Source organism: Oryzias latipes, chromosome 7 (genome assembly GCF_002234675.1).
Source record: "Oryzias latipes chromosome 7, ASM223467v1".
NCBI classification, from domain to species: domain Eukaryota; kingdom Metazoa; phylum Chordata; class Actinopteri; order Beloniformes; family Adrianichthyidae; genus Oryzias; species Oryzias latipes.
This window is the reverse complement of record NC_019865.2, coordinates 6,649,273-6,673,104: the sequence shown is the minus strand read 5'-3', so window position 1 is coordinate 6,673,104 and position 23,832 is coordinate 6,649,273. Positions and strand designations below refer to the sequence as shown.

Genomic DNA, 23,832 nt, shown 5'->3' with positions numbered 1-23,832 from the left:
ATGAGTTGGGGGAGGAACTGGCTTTGGAGGACAACATATGGAATGATGCTTTACTGAAAGTAAATGGCAGCTCCTCCTGTGCAAAATTAAACTTGATACAATTTAAAGTTGTACATCGCATCCACTATTCCAAAGCAAAACTAGCAAAGACCTATCCCAATGTAGAAGCCAGCTGTGATAGATGTCACCATACCCCTGCTGACTTAACACATATGTTCTGGCTGTGTCCATCTCTGACGTCCTACTGGTCTGTCATTTTCAAAACGTTGTCACAAGCTCTCAAAATTATTCTTCAATCCAACGCAGCCATGGCAATATTCGGCATCACAGGTAGAAAACAATCCACTCTAAGTAAACAAAATAAACATATCATTGCTTTTACAACACTACTTGCACGTAGAAGGATTTTACTACACTGGAAGTTGAATAAACCACCCAAAGTGTCTCTATGGTTTAGTGACTTGCTACAATTTATGGAGCTAGAAAAGATTAAATACACACTAGGGGGGTCCAGAGACAAATTTCTATCTGTGTGGGGGCCGATACTATCCTACTTTAATTAGCTCAAAACTGTCCCCAAGTAGCAGCTTCCGACAACTTTCCTGTTTGCTTGTGTTGTCACACCGAGCCTTAGTGGTGCATACCTGCTGATATTACTTGACGTAATCACTTTTTAAATATATTGTTATTTTCTATTATCATATTTTTCATATTTATGTATATATATTATTATTATTATTGTTATTTTTCTTTTTCTGACGTCTCTCATGTTCTGTGGGGTGGGGTGGGAGTGGGGTTCAGCTATGTGTTTGTCTTGTTTACAAAAAAAAAAAAAGAGCATTGTTTGAATAGTGCCTGACATGTAACCTTGTTTTTTTACATGTTCTGTACTCCTGTTGCTCAATAAAAAAAATAATAAATAAATAAAAATAAAAGAAATGAGGAAAGTTGTGAATTGGGACTGTACGATCCTTATGCATGTGTAAATTCGGACTCCGTTATTGATGCGCATATCTGCACGTATGCAAAGTCATAAAGCTGGTTCTACCTGACCTGTTGTGCAAATGTTTTCTTCTTTTTCTGTTTTGTATAGTGGCAGTTTACTCCCCAGAGTACGAGGATACCGCCACCTAACAGACACATTATTAACTCATTTAACACAGACACATTTTTAACAGTTCATTTGGGTGCCAATGTGGCTGCATTAGCCTGGGGGCATCTCCTTAGATTAAAACACAATTAGTTTTTCTTTTTTTTTCATTGCCAACATATCCTGCAAAAAAAAATAAAAATGATCAGAGAGAATGAATCCAAACCCTGTGGTTTTCCTGATATCACACATCATAAACATGACACCAATTCCCAATTATACAGCGATATTCTTTATTTTATGGCGCTGTATTTCAGCCAAGAGAAGATCTCCGTTGTTGATGTAACAGAAACTTGCGTGAACACAAAGTTATTGGTTGTTTAAATGGCTCAGACAATTGCGAAGGAGAAAAAACTGTTGGGAAATGCTATCTGGTCTAATTCAAGTTGCTTAACTGTAACAATGTTGGCGACAAGAGGAAGTGGCGTAATGGCGCAAGCGGGGTGCCGATCATCAGGTTTCCGGTACAGATCAGATAGCAATGCTCACCTCCCGGTGCCCAGATGACAAAATGGTGACCAAGGCCTTCACTTCCTGTTTATGAGGGTTGGGCATCAGGAAGTAGAGGGGGAAGGGGTGTTTGTATTTTTTTGTTTACCTTTTTTTTTGTAATGATTTTTTTTTTAAGTGGTCAAAATGTGTAACTCTCAAGAAACCTGTATTTTTGTTTGCTTGTTGTGTCTGTTATTGTTTGGTCAAAATAGCTTTCTTCCTGGGTGGGTGCAGCGAATTAATTTTGAGCCCATGGGAGGGCGGCACTCAGTGTGAAGAGTTGTGAAACCCGGTGTGGGTTTTTGCTAGCAATGACAAAAATAAACATTGTTTTGTACATATCACAAATAATTGCAATCTAGTATTAACACATGCTAAAATAATTAAAAAATCTGTTTTTAAGGAACAAATAAAAATATCATAAAAAAATGTAATATAAAAATAGAAAATATAAAAAAAATGAAAAATATAATAATAAAATATGCATGAATTTGAATACAGTTCGATGTACAAACCATAAGTAGATGGTTTGGTGAAAGATCATGATTTTATTTTTCTCAGTTGACTGTCGTCACATTGATGTTTTATTATTACCACACGTATTATTGCAAAATGTCACCTCAACAAGCTCAAAATGTTCCCAAACAGATGTTTGAAGGCAGCAAAACCCCAGAGACTTTTTCTATTGTTTAAACTTTCAAAGTTCAAACCTTTGTGGTAAAATAAATCCATTATTATAGAATCTAACCCAAAATCATTGTTGTAAACTGAACGCGTTCAGTGTTGTACAGGAGCTTTGGCACAGACGACATTGATTATGAATGGTCAACAGCCAATCAGGATACAATTTGTTGCAAAAAAAATTAAATAAAAAACAACATTCAGAAAAGCGTGCAAAAATGCAAAAAGAAAAATCCGCGAATCAGCGAAAGGTGAACCGCGTAATAGCAGGGGACTATTGTAAACTTTGCTAGTAGAAACTTTTAAAATGCTCTGCCAATAAATTGGGATAGTCAGCCATTAATTAGACAAAACAAAAAGGCTTATTGTCTTTAAAAATATATATACAAAGAAAGAAAGGAGAAAAATTAATCCCTGCTAGAAATGGTTTTCACTTTGTAAAATTATGGAAGAAATTTTCTAATCAATAATTTTGCCACATTGTTGCCTTTCAGTTAGTTATAATTCTGCAGAGCATGAGAACAACTGAGACGATTCGGAACAGCTGGTTGGGAAATGGAACGCCAAATGAAACGGTCATGTGACCTCCCCGGTTTGATCAGAGCTAGGAACAATGGCTACGTCCGAATTCTCTCTCTGCTCCCTAATTACTAAAAAAAACTATTTAGTGCCTTGGATTTTAAAAACAATTTAGACACCTAGCTCACTATTTTTTTTTACGGCAAATATAACATCACAGATTTCACAAAGTGAATAACTAATCAACAGGAACATTGCATAAGGACTATAAGTCCACTGTGCTCTGAAGATGAAAACATTGATGTTTTATATTCGCCAATCTAGGGAGCATCAATGCACACTGGTTTTTTGTAGAGATTTTTTTGGGAGATTTCTAGGGCACTTGATTTTGGAATTGTCGATTGGGACCGCACAATACAAATGATGAACACACTATTTAGTGCACTGAGTGGTGAAGGAATATGGACACAAACAACGTTTAGAAATAAAGGTTCCACTGGAGTTTTGAAATGCGCCATCAAAAATATCAAATAAAAAAATATGTTTTTACTTATTTTCATGTAACCTTTATTTAACCAGAAAATCCCATTGAGATAAGATGTCTTTTCCAAAGGGGGACCTGGGCCGAAAGGCAACATGGCAACAGAAAAATACAGTTTAGCAAACAGTTTATGTTTGTTCCTGAACCTTTTGGACGTCTGCCTCCTATTTATAGGTCACTCTGTTCACACTACATTGTGACCAAAACCTTGTTATGTTTGCTGCTTTAAATCATGCTTTCTACTTGCTGTTTAAATGCAAATGATGAATGTGTTTGAGACAAAAACAAGCAGCACTCACTTCTTATTGCTGGTCTGCTTCCCCTGTGCTGCACAGCTATAATTTCCCAGTTGTGTGCCGAAGCGAAGCGACAGGGCCGTATCACAGTCGTCGATGCTCACCACAGCTATCTTTTCATCTGATGGACCCTGGGCTTCTCCAATCATGCTGCGTTTGGGCTGAACACACACAAACACACCAGATTGAATTTATGTCCAAAGAAGCAGACAAGAGGAAACAACACATGAGACAAGTCAACATGCAAGAGATACAACAGCAATTATTCTCTACACTACAACACATCAGATACAGACTGGACGCACCAGATCAGTGTCTAAACTGGGACTCTACAATTTGTCAGGGAGGGAGATGGAAAATTTTCCATTAGTCTGACAAGAAAAAAAAAAGGTAAAAGCAAAAAAGAAATTGCAACTAGGTAAGAAAAGTGGTGTAAAAGCAGATGCCACACTCGCTCTTCTCTTGTTTTGTGGTGAAGAAAAGCGCGGAAAGGGAAGAATAGAGGACAAAAATGCAGAAAGCAAGCACATGTGCACCCAGACACACACTCATACTCACATAGCGTGTAGCTGGCTGAGGAAAATGAAACATGAAGAAAATTAAAGGAGAAATGCACCAAATCTGCATGAATAAAATAGTGGCAAGCGAACACCCACACTAAAAGACATCATTCTAATTCAAAGTGCTTTATCTGCGCGAGAAACTTTTCTGCCGACGCTTCAGAAGAACAATATGGAACAACTGAGAGGCAAAGCATCACGGAAGATTTACTTTCACATTAGTCAAGACACACTGAATCAGACAGACATCTGAAATCAAATGTGAGTTATGAAATCAAATCTGTGCAGGGAGAACAGAGGTGACAGGATGTCAAGCAAACACACCTTGTTGTAGTAATGGATGTGAACTGTGTGCCAGTTTCCATCGCTGACGCCGCCTGGCAGGAAGGGACTCACCTGAGTGGAGGATTCACCTGCAGGCAGAAGCAGGAAGGTGGCATTAACACACGAGCAACAATGGAAACACTTTTTCCTCATAAAGAAGATTCTGAAATAGAAGTTTATTTTCCTTTTTACATGAACATCTGTCCAAAAGAAATTCTACTATATTATTGGGAAGACTGACAGCTTTAACTTCCTGAGGGCACAGACGGAGCGATAGAGATGGGACTTCACTGTCTCAGAGGACAAATGTGTGAAATGTTTCACAAGCTGTCCAGGTGCATGGCTCAGACGAAAGACATCCAAACACATATGGTCCCTATTTGCATTCCCATCTCCTTTCCTTGAGGGACATGAATACCAACAGTACTTAAACACACATACTGGTAGTGTTGTGATACCTGTGGAGTATTTGAGGACCACTTGTCCGTCTTGGATCTCCAAGGCGATAAAGTCGTGTTTCTCGTTGAAGCGCCCGTTATAGAAGAGAAGACCACTGCTCTCCAAAGTGGCAAAACTAGACAACATAAGCGCAGAAAAGCAGTTAGAATACAATTTTTTCTGATAAATCTTTATTCTTTATTTCTCAATTTTGCCTGAAATAGTGTGAATTTTTGTCCATACTTGCAGTTGATATATTTGAATTTTGTAAAACTGATGTTTTAAGGGCTAGATTTCTACATTTTGTTGTTTACTGAAGTTGTTTATCTGCTTTGAATCATACATTTTTTATATTTCACAGAAAACAAATAAAGGAAATTAATATCTAAGCAAGAGTCCATTCTTCACAGGTTAAATTCCCACTCTGATCATATTTTGATGGAATGCAAAAGTGTTCCCAGTGGTCTTTTGATTGTGATTATGCCGTGTTTAGCCAAAATCACAAGAACCTCTGTCTTTCACCTATGAGTTGTGGGCAGGACCGTTGGTGCAGAGAAACCCCGCCCCTCTTTTTCCCTCCCATTACTGATTAATCTCTGTTTACACTCTCTCCCGCTAGCTTACAGCCGCTCACAACCCCAAACTAACATTACTGGTGCAACAAAAATGGCGTGCAATATTTGAACTGTCCAGAGTTTCGAGTCAGATACTAGTTGGGACAAGGAAAACAAAGACGCACATGACTCTAGTCGCCTACAAGTGGATTTTCTACAACACAAATAAACTCTATTGCAAATGGTACCTGTTTGTCTGCTCACAACAATTTGGAAAAAGAACTACTTAGAAATGCAATTTCATTCCTAATTTGATTATATATGTCCGCCATCATCAGAAAAATGCCACAAGAACATGTAAAAAACACAAAAAAACATAATTTTCATTGGAGTGGGTCTTTAAACAACATGTAGTACTTATTGGACTGAGTATAACACACCATTTCCATGCTCTATCCTTACTTAGACACAAACATTATCCCTCCTAAAATTGCCCACTGAGTCCTTGACACTTTTCAGGGAAAATTGGCTTTTCTCCTATTAGAAAGGTGAAATGGAGGAAATCCAATCTCATGAAGAAGTCAATTATATAACTATAAATCCAGACAGCATTCAAGCAACCTGATAATATATGTCTGCCAGGAGTTTTTGAGTCCTAAGAAAGAAGTAGTTATCCTTTTTGCATTAACTTAAAGCCCAATAGATTATTTCAGGTTTGTATTTCGCAAACTGTTTACTGTGTAGCTGCAGGTCATGTTTTTAATTTAGTGTAATTGTGAAAGCAAATGTAAAGTGGAGCATTGTTTTAATTTGTCAAATAAACAAGTTTCAATCAATTTATTGTGTGGTTACGCTGCTGTCTAGTCTATACCCCTCAGAGTTAATAGCCATGCAATTTTTCTGCACAAAAAAACAGGGAAAAGAAATCCCAAAAAGCTCAACAACATGAGCTTTGTTAGCATGAGCAGAGATGATGAGTGGAGTCAGCAAATCAGGGATAAAGAAGCAGAGGGAATAGATAAATGCAAGGACTGCACTTCACATGTGGGCGTACTTATGTTTACTCATTTGAAAATTTATTATTTGAATCTGAAATCTGCACACAGAAATTAATTTAAACCAACTTAGTCCTAAAAGCAGTCAAGTCCCATATGGGTGTGCTATGTTTCTAGTTTAATTCTTCATCCTGGAAGTCCTCCAGCTCAGCAACAAATCAAGATTTCAAGCAATAAAATCATTTACAAACATTGGTTTTCATAGCACTCCTCTTCTTTTTTTTTTTTTTGTATAATTTACCAACATCTAGAGGATTTGGATTTCCTGCTCCCAAACTGGAAAGCAGACACTCTCATGTTTCATCTTGAATTGCAACTACATGACAGCTGCATTGTCTGAAGCAGCTCCACCTTAGCAACCTTCATTTAATGATGTCATCCATGGCAACCGTGAACTCTGCCGGTCACTCTGAGGACCACTTCAGATATCCTTTAGACAACCTCTTAGAGTATGAAGATGTGAAACAGCAGCAGCAGGCAAACAAAGGGAAGACAAAGAATGTCAAGAGAAAATCTCTCAACAAAGCTCTAACACTAATAAAACAGTTTTCTGCAGTACGAGAAAGAATAAAAAACGTATTCCTATAAAACAAGACCTATAAGAAATTGTGGCTAAATTAAGCTTGATTTGCAAAGGATCTCCCCTTCAGTTAAATAAAATGTCCTGACTTTCTGCCATAAACAGCAGGAATTCATCTCCCAGCCTTTACCGAAATGTGTAAGAGGGTAGGGGAAATCAGATGCGAGATAAAAAAAGAAAAAGTTGAAAGAGAGATGACCGTGGAGATGTTACTGAAACCAATAAATTGACAGATAAAAGAGGAGAGTGTGGAGACACTGCACATCCCTTTAGAGGTAGATGGAAGTAGCAAAGCAAAGAAATATGAGTAACAGGATCGATTTCAGACAGAGATGAAATAAATAGATTAAAGCAAAGAGGAGAAGGAGCTCAGAATCAAGGAGTGGTTATGAACTTCATTCTTTCTGAGTGAGACTGAAAGATGGTGGAAAAAAACAGACAAGTGGGAAAAGAGTAGATTGAACCATTTCCTGTAGCTTTAAAAGGGAAAAAAAAACTTGCCAGAGGAAGGGTGACCTCTTCATATACTCACGTTAAAGAGATGGAGAGGTGGAAGCGCTGCCTGAGGCCTCTGAACATGACGAATGACTTGGGAAGGAAGGAACGGGCGGTGACGGTACAGTATGGATGCTCGTAGCCTCCTGCGGGACACTCGCAGCGGAAACCTCCTCCAGAGAGCTCCTGGCATGTCCCTCCATTCCGACACACATCTGAATTGCACTTCCCATGATGCCGGTCAAACTCACAGCGGTCACCTGAAGCAGAAAACAATCTGTGTGATCCACAGGCAGTATTTCATTTTCCGTGTATCTATTCAAATAAAACAGATTTGCAATCTGAACACACTTGGGTTATTTCTTCAACTCAATTCCTAGGTTATTCATGTAGAGATATAGTTTTGGATTTTTGGAGTGAATTTTTGTGTTTCATTTTTACCTAATTTATGCTGTTTTTCCCGTGATAGGCAAAATCCGTGAAGTAGAAAACTCTATTTTTTTTACAATTATTATACAATTAAATACTCTATTTTACATTGAAAAGAAAGAATGAAACCATTTTACAGGCTCAAGCATTTGTTTCACAAATAAAAGCACTTTAGAAACGTTTTTTTCAACAAATAACTTCTGTACTGTACCTTCTAATAATAATTTTAATCATCAATGTGAACAGAAGGCTTCAAATTGCGGAGATTGGCCCCGCCCATCGCGACCCGAGTAATTGGATTAAACGGGAGAAAATTTAAAATGATTATGAAAAAAATACAAAGTACAGTGGGACAAATAGTGACTCAGGTGTATTTCACTGCTCTACAGACTGAGCCACTGCATTCTGACTCTGCTCTGCAGTGTTTTCTTCTTTTGAAGCCCGCGGTACAGGTGTGTTTGTTCGGGAGAAGAACATAGTGATAGGCAGTTGTTGTCCCTCTTTTTTCTATGGGTTTAAGAGAAACTCGAAATTGCAAGAGAATTTGCAATTTGGCAAGCTGTTTTACATACGTGTACATATTAAACTGCAATGTTATTGACGCACAGGTAGAGAAGAAGCGGAGTGACTTTTTAGCCAATCAGAATGCAGAACACAATGCACGATGCAAATCCGTGAAGTAGTGAAACCGTGAAAGGTAAACCACGTTATAGCGAGGGATCAATGTATTGGGAATTTTCCATGCCTATTTTTCTGTATGTATTCTCTGTCTTACTCTGTTTACATCAGAGGTCTGTAACCTTTAATACTGACTGCGACATTTAGTTCAGTTTCTAACTGATTAAAACCCAGCAAGAGCTACAAAGCAAAGTCCCATTTCACTATTTAGAAAAATACACTATATGTATATTTTTGTGGTCACTAAGCTTAAGTAGCTCTTCAGCATTTTCAATAGTTGAATTTTTACAGTGTTATATTTTTCATATTTAACCATTTTAACTTCTTTTACTTTTGACAGAATCACATACAAGTTCCTTTAAAAATAAAAAACATCATGTGTCAAATAAGATCCTTGTGACTTTTGTGCTCCATCATCCTTTTTCTCCTTTTAGTATTAAACATAAACATGACAATATCTATGTTAAACAAATTTACAAATCTAATCAAGCAAATGCAATTCTATGCTTTAAGAATGTCACCTCTGAACAGCAACTCAACCCTGTTGTGCAACATAAGATACGAATGTTCTTTGATCTCATAGCTCTAATAATTAAGAAGAATAGAACTTTAATAATTATCAATTAGAGCCACAATGAAAGGATGAAAGGGTCTCATGTGGCTCCTCAGGTTGCAGACCCCAGGTCTATGTGTACATCATTGTTTCAGTCACTAACTTTAATGTCTCTTGTCTTTGAACACATGTTCCTGTGTTTTTCTGCTTGTCAGTCGTTGTTACATTTTGTTGCAGTTACTTACATACCCACTTATGACTTATAACAGATATTCCAATGGTTTAATAAGTGTCTTGTTACACTGCTGCAATGACTAACTTCTTTCTTCTAGTCTATAACAAACATTCAGAGGGTTTTGGGATTTGTCTGTCTTTAACTGCTGCAAAAATTGACATTAATTTTGTCCTACACCAAGTGTTATGATACTAACAGGTTTAGTCTTTGTTCCTTTACTCTTATTGCTACTAACCTGCCTGTTTGTTAGTTTTGTATGTCTGTCTTTTTCTGTTCTCTGTCACATCCTCTTTACAAAGTCTGGGTTTGCTGGTGGTCTCTTCATAATCTTCAAATTAAAGGTAAATCTTCCTCTCCACAGTCACTTTGTCCTCGCTCAGTATAGGGATTACACAGAAACCCTTCGATATAATCTGCTGCTCACTATTGTCATACCATTCATATAATCTGTCATTTTGGGGATTATCTGAACTAAATTGGATTATAATACAATTCAATTAATAACATGTGATGTTTTTTTTATATATTTATGAAGTGCTTTGAGACAACCTCAGTTGTGGAGTATCTGAATTAAACTGAAATGAAGTTTTTTAAATAATTCATATTAGCAGATTTGACCTTAACTGCTTTGAATAAATCTGTTAAAACACAATGATGCTAAGAATACAAATATTATTTAAAACAATAGACTTTCAAAATGGATGTTTTAAATGCTAATTGCATCTTCAATTAAATCAGATATTTTATTGTTTTTCTTTAAAATCCTAGGGACTCTATTAAATTGTTCTACAAATGCAGTATCTCTGTGACTGAGGGGTTGCTGAGGAGTATAGAAATACAATTCTCCCTATTAAAGCATTTGCTCCACACAGACATGTGAGGATTTGACTGAAAAAGGTGCTCTTGAACGCCGTCCTAAAGGACTCCTGTAAAAATGAGTCAGTCCTTTTGTCGATACCCCAGGAAACTGTGTCAGACCTCTTAAAAATGTGCACGATACATCTTCTTTAAACAGAGTTCACCTCCAGCATCAAGCTCCAACAAGCTCTTCGTATCGGTTGTCTTTAATATCATTTGACTTTCATAATCCTCATCACGGCCTCATGACTTGCATGAACAGTTTAAAAGTCGGCTGTAATCCAACCATCAGAGTGCTGTTGCTCATCAAAAGCTTTTATCCAACCACCAACCTTTAGGTAAGCTCAGAGCCAGGCTCAGATTACCTTGTCCAATGTGAATCCCTTGAAACACCCAACTGAATTTCATTAGCACAGCTTTTATCAGCTGAGAGTGAATCATTGAGGAAAGTCGAATGCTTGAACAAATGCTTTACATTGGGGGGGGGGGGAGGTCGCAACACCTCTGGACGAGAAGCAGAATGAGCAACAACCACTATAACTGTCACGAAACAGGCAGACATCTGGTTCCAACTGCAGCAGGTTTATTAGCTCAACTAAACGTCCACAAAGCTAAATCAGGGTCAGGCAGGCAGGGGTTAACAAAGAGCATTATTATTATTATCATCTTTATAGTGTCATTATTATAGTCATTGCTATATATTTCAAGATTATCATTACAGATAAATTTGTAAACAGACTTCTCTTTGAGAATTTCTCTTCAATAGGTCCCATTTTGTTGCCGTAAATTGCAGCCAGACCTGTTTGAGAAGGAGGCGTACAAAAACAGATCAGTGAAGTTAGCGAGACATTCCGAGTCAAACTTCCAGGCTGAATCCCTATTTTAATAAATTTTTAAACTGACAAATACGTGTCTCTATTGGTTTGTCTTTATGCAAACAATGACCTACAAAGTCATTTCAAAAGAAAAAAAGATGGAGTTTATGTTTCTCCTCACTGAGAATTGTTCTCTTGGGGACATCTCTAGTGCTGATAGGACAAAAAAATGACAACATCCTCCCAGAATCCACCCTAACAGCAGAAGATCAACAGCTCAAGTAGAAAATGCTGATTTTAGTTGCCTTTCTTTTGTAGAACTCCTCAACTAAACTCTAATTATGTAATAAAGAACATACATCTGAAACAAAAGAAACTATTTCATTTAAATAAATTTACTAAACGTCATTTCCTTAACCTTTAAGGAGGAGCATTTATTTGCCGGTTTTAAATATGTTTTGTTGTGTTTCCCTATTTCAAGGTTCACCACAGTGAAGTAAGTTGCACTTGATGTGGCAGAGGTTACTGATGTAACCGGAATGCAACAGAGTCTGATTCTATACCAGTAACCTGATTACAAGTTCAGGGCAGCACTTCTGCTTTAAAGCCCAACTTTAAAGTAGACGTTAACCATCAATGTATATGTAAAAATGTAATTTCATAGTTAAAAAATTTTGGATAGGAAATGAACAAACATAAAATGAAAAGTACATGTAATCAGAGGAAATGGTAAATTGAGCTGTGTCATGATCTTCAATCAGTCAGAGGAGTTGCCCAGCCCTGGTCTCAGTTTTTCAAAAACTGTCTTGTCATTTACATAAGATGGACGTTTATACATTCAAAAATGCCATCAGCGGTCTACAGTTTCTGAGGACCACTAATCTGGTCAGGAATGGATATGTGACATTTACAAGCCTGGAGTTGATTTTAGAGACGGCTTCTTATCATAGCAGTGTATAAAATAACCTCTTTAAATGTTAAAGGTTAAACAGGTGTTTCTTTCCCCTATAGAGGACTGCATTCACTGCACATCAGAAATGTAAATGATGTTGGACGTGTGAAGCAGCATGCTGCTGATTTCTGGAGAGGTGCTCTTAAGCACTTGTTGAACTGAAATGTTGACTAATTTTCATCAAATGAATGCAAATTAACAAAAAATGTAAAACTACGTCTGCGATTTCTCACCTGGAAGGACTTTCTACTCTGTAAACTATTTCATCCTTGCAAAGATTAATTAAAACATTTTTTAGACATTCAAATCGACAAGGTTTTCAGTTAAGTTTTAATGTCTCTTTGCTCCACACCTTTCCAAGCTTTTCAAGAATGTTTTGTCTCATTAAGAGCTGGATCTAAATTCTCGACCACAGGAAAACTTGATTTAAGACGAAACAAACCTCAAACTGCTCTGTAATTTTTGGTTTATTTCAAGGATTTTGTTTGAAGTTCAGTAAATGTTGACAAGTTAGAATGGCATTTATTGTTGTTATTTTGGAAACAGAAATTTAGATTTATGTTCTAAGAAGAAGTGCTTGTGTTAAATTTTATGCGGAACATGGGCCAACTTATTCTAGGATTGTATTCTCTTTTTGTTCACATTTTGTTCTAAAATTAGTCATTTATATTTATAACACTAGTTTTTATCACACTAAATAAAAAGAACTAAAATTGGGAACATTTAAACTCAAAACATACAAATCCTAGCGGAAAAGAATCTAGCAAAAAAACAACATATTGGGCTGTTTAGCATCCTATTTGAATTCATTCTAGCTAAAAATAGCTAATTTTGCGGTTTTTAGCTTAATTTTCCCCTTTTTAACGCTTGTGTAGAATTCCTTGTTTATTTTTGATATTTAATAAACAATTTCTTGTAGAGTGAAAAAAAATTGCTGCATGGACAGATAATTCTACTACCAACTAGTGCTTTCCTTCTTAAAATGTGTGTTCTTTTCCTATTTTTAGGCTACCTCTTCGTGCAGTGTAGAATTTAAAGGTGTGTACTTGCAAAAATATAGCTGGGATAAAAGTATCGTCCTGTTTTCTTGGATCCTGTTGATTCAGCACTGACTGGACAAACAAAAACACACAACAAAAGAGAAATCTGCAGGAAGAGAACAAACACAAATTTGGCTGCCAGTCAAGCAAACACTTGAGTCTCTCAAGACTGAAACACCCACAGCGTGGAGGGATGCACATTCACGTTCCCTTTCTGCCTTTCCTTGAGCACATTTGGACAAACACAGTGTCTGACACGAAGCAGCTGCAACAAAGAACACCCACACCAATGACTTCTCCCTAGCCACAGCAGACGGGGTTTAAAACCAGCCTAGAGACAAATGGCTCCTCAAGGACCCACTTTGGAAATGTGCTGACGGCCTCAACAAGCCCAAACTGAGACAAGCATTCACCATAAGACACCAATAAAACACAAATGATTATTTTCTTTTTTTGCTAATGAATGCAACACAGATATTTATTTTTCTTAAAAGTAATCAAATAATGTTTTCCCGTCTTCCTCTTAACAAACACAAAGAACATGGATCGTTGCCGCCCCCCTCCTTGAGGCTGTCTGCCATCATCATATAACCCTGTGTGCATGGACTAATAGATGCCAAGAAACCCACTGGCAGAGTCATCACGTCTTTAGCATGACACTGACTCAGTGTGCTGCAGCTGTGAGTCAATAAATCAGGTTTTTCCTGATCACACAAATATTAAAGGACACACAAAAGACACCCTATGCAGACGCTCAAACAGAACCACAAGGGCAAACAGAGAGGAAGAAAGAACCGCACCCCAAGCACATAGTTAACACTACCAAGCTCCAAGACTTCTGAAAAGTTCAAATGAAGACGTAGAACTCATGGGGAGGAACCAGACAATGGAATGAGAGGTTGTGATGTACGATCTTGCATGTCAGATCGGATGCATACAAAAAAATCTTAACCCTGGAGAACACTTCAGGTCAAATTTGGCCGCTATTTATTTATTATTTTCTTTTTCTTTTTTTATTTATTTATGTTTTTATTTTATTTTTATTTTTTGCTCTTAATTGTTACTACCCAAAATGGAACAAAAAACTGTTTTTATTAGTTTTAAATTACTTAGAATTTAAAATGAATAGTTTGGAAGCTGGATGAACATTTCTGTTGCTTTTGTTCTCAGATTTTCCAGTGAAGTTTTTGCAAAGTGGACCAATGTTTTCAAGGGAAGCAGCTACTGCAGGGGCAGGATGGAGTGTGCATATGTAAGGAAAATGTTTAGGGAATATAAAAAAAATAAAACAAAAAAAATATTAGAATTCTAATCTCAAGACACACAATCTCATCATATGACATACGAAGACGTATATTATTGCTAATAAATGTATGTTTTTCTTTGTACCAGAGATATTCAAATTAATCTAAATTGCCTTTTATTTTCTTAATTTTCATGAAAAGTATTGCAAACAATCCATCCCATGCACTCAGCTTCTTTTCCAAATAATAACTTCCCCATTCACTACACTCTCATCTCAGCACTGTTCATTAATTCTCCATCCCATTTTTCATGACACTATTTCTCCTCATTGGCTCTCACTCCTTTGCCACCAGGCATCTTGCACATTTGGCTGACAAACACACTTGTTCACACCGCCGAATCACCCCAAAGCACACTCTCACACTTCCAGCTCGGCTTAAAAAAGCCCCCGAGCCATTTAAATGATCACATCTGTGTCCTCGATTAGCCTTCCTCCGTCCTCACATGCTTCCTACACTGAACATGTACTCTCATTAAAGCACACACAACAGGGAACAAATTAAAGAGAAAAACCACATACCCACAGACACAGACACGCACTGACACATAGCCTCACCTTTATCAGCTGCAGCCATTCACCCAGACAGACAGACCATCTCATTAATATTAAAATAAATAAATAGAAATAAAACTCATGAATTATGCGCGTGTTGAGACCCTTAAAACAGACCTCTAAAATTGCCAAAAGAGTAAACATACTCATGTGCATTCAGCATACACAGGGATCCAGACAAATAACAAATAGATGAAGCAACAATTGTGATCATTTTCATGCTGACATATCAGAAAGTGATCAGTGATCTTCTTTTCAACTTGTGAAGCGGCTCACAATAAAAAACTGTGACCAGCAAAGGCAGAGCACCAAAGCATTTGGCATTTGGATCTATCTTCTGATCCATTTTAAAAGTGTTCCCAGGGGTCTTTTGATTATAATTAAAAATATCTTTCCAAAAAAATGTTGTTTTTTCACCCCTAGGATTTAGTTTCTGTAGAGCAACAGCAGTTCACTAGAAATCAGCTTCTGAGTTGTGGATGGGACCGTTGGTAAGGAGCAACACCACCCCCCCTACCCCTCCCTGTTGGTGAGAGCTCTCTGTTTACATGCTCTCTTTGCTATCCTACAGCCCCTCACATATCCAACTGTTCCTGATTCACAACATTTTGTATAAAGAAAAACTCAAAAATGACATTTTGAGCTTGATATTCTTTATATGTGTCCTCCATCCACAGACAAATCCCACAAGAACACATTAAAAACACCAAAAGCATGATCGGAGCAGAGCTTTAACCTTCACGTCGAGGTGAAGCAGTTACACGGTGGGCGTTCCATAAGAAAGCACTTATATTTCCTCTCTCACAGACCCTTTTAATGAGCATACCACAAGTGGGGAGCAAACACCCACGTACCCACAGTCAAACAAAGGATCAGACAAAAATGCATCACATACATATCAGAGTGGATTAAAAACCCTCACAGGTACATTTTCAGTATCAACTATTAGGAGACAATCGAATGGTTTATTTCTCCCCACTGTGGCTATTAGGAGCATTAGACGTAAATTTGACAATGATATTCATTCTGACAGTTCAAATGGAATTGTATTTATTTGTCCACCTTCTACTAAATCTGCAACACTTGGGCTTTTAAAAAGAAAAACAATCTGTAACACAGAATAAGCTCTGACATGTTCATTTTGCACTCCCAGTTGAATTTGTAAATATAAAATCTAAATAAAAGGCCAAGAAAAGAATTGATTGGAAAATTTAAAAGTACATTTTTGAATATTTACCACAGTCACTCCGATTGTCTGCTTGTCTGTTGTTTGAACTTAGATTTCTACTTTTGCATGGCTTCTCTTCTTCCCATCCTGCATCTTCATCCTCCTTTTCTATCCAAACTTCCTTTTTGCATTTTCCTCTTTATCTTAAGTAAAGTTTCTATTTCTTATCTTCCTTTCTATTCTATTCTCATCCTTCCTTCCTTTTCTTTTCTTTCCTTCCTCCATGCCTGTCTAAATGCATTCACACCAACGCTTCATTCACGTGGATGTTTTATTCATCAAAGCCAGCATTCCTCATCCACCCGCGGCTTCTTGGTTAGCCCCACCCTGTCACCCCCGCCTCCCCCTCCACCAAACACATGGTCCATCCCTGGAGGCAACCCCGTTCTCCTTCCTCCTGTAATGCTTTGTGAGTCTCGCTCTTGCTCATGTTTTTTACCCAACACAAGAGTTGGTGCCTTTAAGGGCTCAGATGAATGATGTGCAATGACTCAGACAGCTTCTCATTTGGTAAAGTCTGATGTTTTTATAGACATATTTTTCATCAAATGTACATTTATTCAATTTAAACTGTCCTTAAATTGTCTAATGCTGTCAGGAAAAATCCACTGACATAGCAAACTGACATCACTTAGTAAAGACTATTAAAAAAATAAAAGAAAATAAGATACTTAAAATTTCCCTGTTTAAAATAAAACATGCGCTCATTTGAAAACTGCTGTTTTGTGGGTGATTTGATCAGCTGTCTGGCAGCCTGTGGGTCATTTGATTGACTGAGGTGACATAAACTGATGTCACTCTGTATTTCAGGTTGCGTCATTACATATGCAGAGAAAGTCATTGCTGTGGCGAAGAGACATCGTGTTCTGTGAAGTGAATATTTTCACACAAAGACAACTCAGCGTTCTGGTATTGGTGAAAAAAAGGCCAGTGTCAGAAAATGTTGGAAAAAATGACATCATTGTTTCCTGAAAAAATTATTTATCAAAAATAGTTTTTGCACAGTATAGGACCTTTAACCCTTGTGCTATCTTACATGACCCCACCCTTACTTTGACGTGTTCTCCCTACCATGACAAAGGTGGATAAAGGTGGAAAGATTTCATCTAATCCATGGACACCAGTGAAGATCACAAATCATTGAAGAAAAAAGGTTCAGCACACTTTCTAGTGGGTCTAGATGACCCAACTCCCAACGTTAAAGTGCCTAGGATAGCACAAAGGTTACCAGAGATCAAAAGATGATTGTAGTGGGTCTTTAAAACTCAATTTTGAATTTATTCAACTTTCAACCAAATGCTTGTGGCGCGTTGTAGTTGGACTCAGGACAATATGCCTTGGAAGCTGTTTGTATTGTAAAAAAAAGTGTTCATCTTAATCAGTGCTGCTTTTTATGGTTTTAATAATGAATATGGATTAAAATTGTCATATAATTGTTATACATGGATCCAGGCTGCTATTCTATAGATTATTGAATTATTTTCTTTCCTTTAGCAATTAAAAAACAACCAAATGAATCAGGACTATTTTCAACTTTAAGGGTTTCCATTTTTTTCCCAAGGAGTTTTTATTCATTCAAAATGATCATATTTTGAATATTGACATTTATGTCACTAGAAAAGTCCCTAAGGTTTCCAAATCTGCTCATTTTATTTCCTCCTTCCTGCTCTTTCCTTCCCCCAAGCAACAAAATTTATCTTCCCAAAACTAATTTAGTGTCTGCTTTTCCTTCCCTTCAAATTGTAATTTATTTACCCACTTAGCTCAGCAAATTGTGTCCCCTGCCGAGCATTTTTTCCCATTGAAAATGCACATTTTCAAATGATGTCCATTATGCATTTAGATGTCTCTGTTTCCTCCTGCACAATCTGTGCTTACTTCCACAACTCGTTCCAAGAACTGAGCATTCTCATGGCTCTGGCAAACAGCTTAATTTTCTATGACCCTATATCCAAGGCAAGACATACACAATCATTCACTCAGTTAATGACCTCTAAAATTAATGTCACTCTCTGAATCCGTCCTATACCATTATCTCCACCCCCCACCCCCGGTTTTATCTTCAGCACAAATGGCAGCTCTCATCCTCCCACGATTCGACCCTTTACTCAAACTGTTAGTTCGCTTTACAGACTCTCAGGATGTCAGTCTGGGTTCCATCTCTGCAACAGTCTTCTCGTAGATTGCCTTTTTTCAACCTCATGAGAGGCAATCTTCATTCCACTTCTTAAACCTCAGTCTTTCTTTGTTACTTTAATGCATTCAGAAAATCTTTATTGGAAAATTTCCACACACATTATGCCAATCTTAACTTTTGGTCCTGAGGTGATTTCCTCTCTTTATAGATTTTTTTTTTTTTTTTTTTTTTTTACAATAGAGTGTGGCAAGTGCATATTTTTGATGATACTTTGTCTACCTGTAAGCATGCATGGTTGCTCATGCAAACATTTTTCTGAAAAAAACTGTTTACATGAGGTAATTTTTGCTTTGCACTCTATCATAAATCTTCCATGTTCTGTTGTTTTTTAAAATCATTTTGATGACACACATTCTTGACTTGTCGATTGGTGGGGTGTAACTAGTAGTTTAAAATCTCTGTGAGCTCTGGAAGTCCCTTTTTGTTACAGCATGGGTTTTAGCTGTTGTGTGTTCTGACCATTGACTGTATGTGAGAACTGGACTGTATGACTCCTCCCCCTTGGTGTTCCAAACAAGAAGTACCCACTGGTTCCAAGAAGCCAAATAAACATTACTCAGTTATTATATTTGTGTGAATAACCATTTTTGCTCTGCTACTTTTTAACATGTTCTTTCAACCTCAATAACTGCTGTTCTTTCTCCTCTTGGTGTTTTCTGATGTATGCGGATCAAAAATATTATTTTCATGTTCTGGCTTTTTTGCAGCAAAAAAGTACAACTGTAAACTTGCAACGAAAGTAAGGGATCTTAATTCTGTTTTTAACCAGTACTTTACCTGGAAAGTCCCATTGAGATCCACAGATGTCCTTTTTAAGGGAGTCCTGGCCAAGAGGCAGATTACAACACAACCCAAAACAATTCTATGGAAGCATATTAATTTTAAATAAAAAAAGTTTAAGCTTCGTTTTCATTTTTTGCTTTGTGTCAGTGCGTGTCTCTGAGTTGTTCACAGATCACAGCTGACTGGATTTGTCAGACACTCTGCTTTTGACCCAAAGACAGTGAGACAACAAAGATGCCAGTCTTAACAAAACCCTCAGGCTTAGGCCCAACCGGTGGGAGCGATCCATGAAGTTTGAGAGCAAAGCACAAACAAAGAGTGAGGGTTAAACCAAACCTGGTCAAGAGTAGTCTGGAGATTTGTGATGTGGAATCTATTTATCGCCATCCTGTTTTTCCCCTCCTTTTCGCCTGGAGCCATCGACGAGACACTACAACACCTGACGCCTACGCAGGAAAAGCACAGCTACTCCCAGCACATCAGATTTTCCTCACTCTCCTTTGCCTCTCATCCCTCATTCCCTCGCTCCATTTCCCCCGGCTGCTTTCTTCCCTGCCATCCTCACTAAAAGGACTTTCTTCTTTCCATTTTCATTTATTCTGTCTTTCCTTTTATTCTATATAACTTTCATCCTTTGATCTTTCCCCTGATTTTTTTAAATAGTTTCCCCCTCTTGCATTCACAATATAGTTATTTCCTTGATTTTCTTTTGTCCTGCTTTATTTCTGAGTTTTTAATTTCAAAATTATACATGAACCGAAGAGGCTGGCCTACACTACATGGTTGAAAGTGGTGGAATTAATGATTTTTCCAGCTTTTTTAACGTTTAAATACACTGACTTCGAATCACAGAAATATAATCTCAACATATTTTCCACCTTTAACATTAAAAGCGATTGACGAAAGTTTGACCAGAAGAAGAAAAAGTTGTCAGAAAAATGAGTAACCAAGGTCAACTCAATAAAAATCCCATAATGCCTCCAGTCACATCCAAAATCGGGATTTCTGGCCTCCACACCAATCATGTCTGTCAAAGACTGTCATCCTATTTGATCACAGAATTGCTGTATTGCAATGGTATTATACTAAAAGCAACACATGTTGCTGTGTTGGTGTGTTTTCTGGCTCCCTGCCCCTTTGCTCCTCCTTCTGCACAGATGCAGGGTTTTGCTAATCGAAGGACATGAAAAAAGATCCGCCTTAGCGGTGCTTCAGGAGAGGCTCTTATGCTGGTCTGGCTGCCACGTCCACAGTCGTCTCTGCTTTGTCTCCACTCCCCGGCTTGTGTTCGTTTCTCTCCGTTTAAAAACATGCATATACATTCATGTACATATACAACAGCATCCTTCAGGATTTATGCTATTTAGGGTATTTATTTTTCTAATGTATATTCAAGATGCTAAAACCGGTCTCGTCTTTCCTGAAATAAATAAGATTAAGTGTTTACTGGGTTTTGATATCAGAAAAATAATTGATTGAAATTTGATTTGCAAATTTATAGCAGAAGCTTCCTTATGTAAATACATAATACACTTATAAAAGCCACTTGAGATTCCCGACACGACTCTGTATTTTTATCTGGGCTGGGGACCGGTACAGGTGGACAAAAACCCCTTGTGACTACATAGTTAGGCAGTAGTGCAGAGGGTCTTGCCCAAGGACTCACACTGGATCACCCCCCCTGGGAAAGAAACCCTGGTTTACTTGTGTGGACTTTGATAAAATGGGAAAATTAGAAAAGACAATACATTTATATGTCACTTTTCTAAAAATGCTTCAAGGCCCAATGCTTTTTACCCATGCACACACACACTTTGACACACTGATGGCAGTTCCACTGTCTTATGACGCTAACCTATAACCACTCGGAGCGATGTTCAGTGTCTTACCCAAGGATACCTCGACACATGGGTGGGCGAGGCGGGAACCAAACCTGCGATCCTCCAATCCGAGGTTGACCGCTTTACCTCTAAATCACAGCCAGAATGTCATGTTGTCTGAATTTATTTCTCTGACATTAAAATGGAAAAATTATCAATTGCACCTACTTTTTTCTTCTTTTTAGATTTTAAATGAATCGATTTTATTCATATTCACCCCTTATTCTCTCCTCACTCTACTTTCAGTTTCACAGTGTTCTTGACTACCTCCACTTCTCAGCCTCACACTTCCCTCCGTTTCTCTTTGCATCTGCCTCAGTGAAAGTTTGGAAAACACTCTGTCTCTCTAATGAATGGAAAGTGTTGCTTCACCCTGACATGTCTCTTTTGATTCAAAAATAAAGGCAACGTTAAACCTCCCTCGCCTTTTTCGTACACGCAGACGTTCATATTCTCTACAAGGTTTTCTCTCGTCAATAGCTCAGGCAACACAGGCGTAGAGTGACAGAAGAAAAGGGTCCATGTGTCTAAAACGAGCCTGGGAAGGGACAGTTGGACAAAAGGATAGTGAGTCGGGAAAGGCAGGAATAAAAGGTGGAAAATGATGACTTGTGTTTGGAAGAGAGTGAAGAGGAGGAAGTCCTCCCCAGAGGCACAGTGTGTGTTCTCATGCTGCTCTGCTCCATATGACAAAAGAACAAGGAGTGATCAAAGTAGGAGTCAGTGGAACAAAGAAGTCCCGACAGCCGGTGTGGATGTACCATAATTGCTATATTTAAGCACAAACGTGCAAACTTGACAGCATATTTTCCTTCAAATGACTCTCAAAAAACATCATCACTGGATGCCTCACACCAATATTTAAAATAGGATTTGTGTGTAAAACATAAATATCTAGGGATTTCTTGTATGATAATATATGACTATGGTTTTAGTCTTGCAAATGAACACATAGTAGCCAAACGTTTTAGCATGGAAATAAGAGAAATATAGCAAAATCCTACTGAAGCTCTTAAGCCTGTTACTTCTCAAACATTTAATGAATACAAAGTTTATAATCTAAATTAAAATGATCAATGATCATCCAGTGACTCACCAGAGTAGTCTTCACGGCAGATGCAGGTGTAGCCCCCCTCCCGGCGGGCGCACACCCCTCCATTCAGGCAGGGGTTGGAGTAGCACAGGTTGATTTCTGTCTCGCAGTAATCGCCCGTGAAGCCCACAGGGCACCGGCAACGCAGGCCTGCGATGGGGTGGATGGGCCGGAATAAGATGGAAGGCGAGGAGATGAAGGGTGCAGAGCTGTTAAAGCGCAGCACGGAAATGCACTTCATGTAGTTCTGGCAGGGCTCCCGCAGACACACGTTGTCATCGAATGGAAGAACCTGGAGGGATGAGATGAAGAGAGTCTTTGTAGAGGACTTTCCAGATGGAAAATGGATCCTGTCACACAACCCATAACTGTTTAGCATGCATAATAATATACATGTACTGTATGCTGATTTGTTTCCCCTTAAACCTTTAAAAAGAGGCCTATCAGTTCCATTATGACAGGATGGTTTATTTTTCTTGAAAGATTCTGGTAGCATTTGCATTAATCATAACATTTCTAATAATCGTAATGACTTTTTGGACATCGACAAATAGTGTTTGTTGCAGCTGGTTAGGTATTTTTTTAACTGTTCTATTATTTTCTCTGGCTTAACCTCATGTCAAAAGTTTACCTCATTTTAACCTAGTAACTCTTTAAGAGCTCATTTGTAAGTCCTAATCACAAAAAAGCCTTTGGATAAATTATGATATTACAAATGAAGAAAAGCAATTATTTTTACAGTTTTTGTCCCTTTTGTTTTGTCTTTAAAACTTTTTGTTTTCATATTTTTTAAGGGGAAACGCATCTTTTTTCAGATCTGTAGCCTATTTGAAGAAACAAACAGGTTATTTAAAGAGCAGGAATGGAGTTTCAAAACAAGGGGGTTGTTTTTTTTTCATGAAAAATTGCTATAAACTCCAAGCTGCACATTCTCAAAAAGCAGTCTTTAAGCCTTAGTCTCAACTGGCCTTACAGCTAAATAAGGTGAGAAATGGTCAAGCCTGTACGGGGCATGGCATACTTTTTTTGGTACCGTCATGTTGCAGGCAACAGGTCGTAGCAAACTCTTGAACAACAAGTAGGGGTAAGTACAGGCGAAGTAGGTGAAAAGCAGGTACATCGTGCACATGTTTCATTTCTTAATCCCCCCAAATCCTGCAGACTGTGCAAGGGTCACATTACTGCTGTTAACGTTAAAAGTACATGCTTACTGCGTGCAGTCTGGCTATCAGAAGAGAGGAAATTGGACAGTCAGAGAGTAGTGGGCATCCTACAGATGTACACTGACCTGTGTGCAGCAGTAAGGGGTTAGTACTCACACCAAACAAATGACTACACTAGGCAAAAGGGCACCTCACGACTGCATCACTTGTACCTCATAAGTGTAAATAACTTCTATTATCCTTTCAAATACTTTAACATAAACTTTCCACACGCTTAACAATAGAAGGTTCCATTTTGATGATGTCCCTTCAGGTATGAGGTACATGAACTTAAAGGGAATTTGCACTCATCTTGAGATGCGGCCGCTCCTCTCTACAATCCTCC

General features: G+C 37.9%; 1 protein-coding gene across 3 annotated transcripts in view; it reads right to left on the bottom strand.

Moving 5' to 3' along the window:
- celsr3 (cadherin EGF LAG seven-pass G-type receptor 3) overlaps positions 1-23,832 on the bottom strand; it is a 103,621-nt gene that overhangs the window by 50,106 nt on the left and 29,683 nt on the right. For 2 of the 3 annotated variants that reach the window (XM_020704490.2, XM_011476832.3), the window contains exons 3-8: positions 22,288-22,576; positions 7,723-7,945; positions 5,022-5,137; positions 4,564-4,652; positions 4,238-4,252; positions 3,683-3,840 (exon numbers count right to left, since the gene is read on the bottom strand). In XM_020704490.2, the coding sequence (XP_020560149.1) occupies positions 3,683-3,840; positions 4,238-4,252; positions 4,564-4,652; positions 5,022-5,137; positions 7,723-7,945; positions 22,288-22,576 (890 nt within the window). The remainder of the gene's footprint in view (positions 1-3,682; positions 3,841-4,237; positions 4,253-4,563; positions 4,653-5,021; positions 5,138-7,722; positions 7,946-22,287; positions 22,577-23,832) is intronic. The other variant, XM_020704489.2, reaches the window with a different exon arrangement.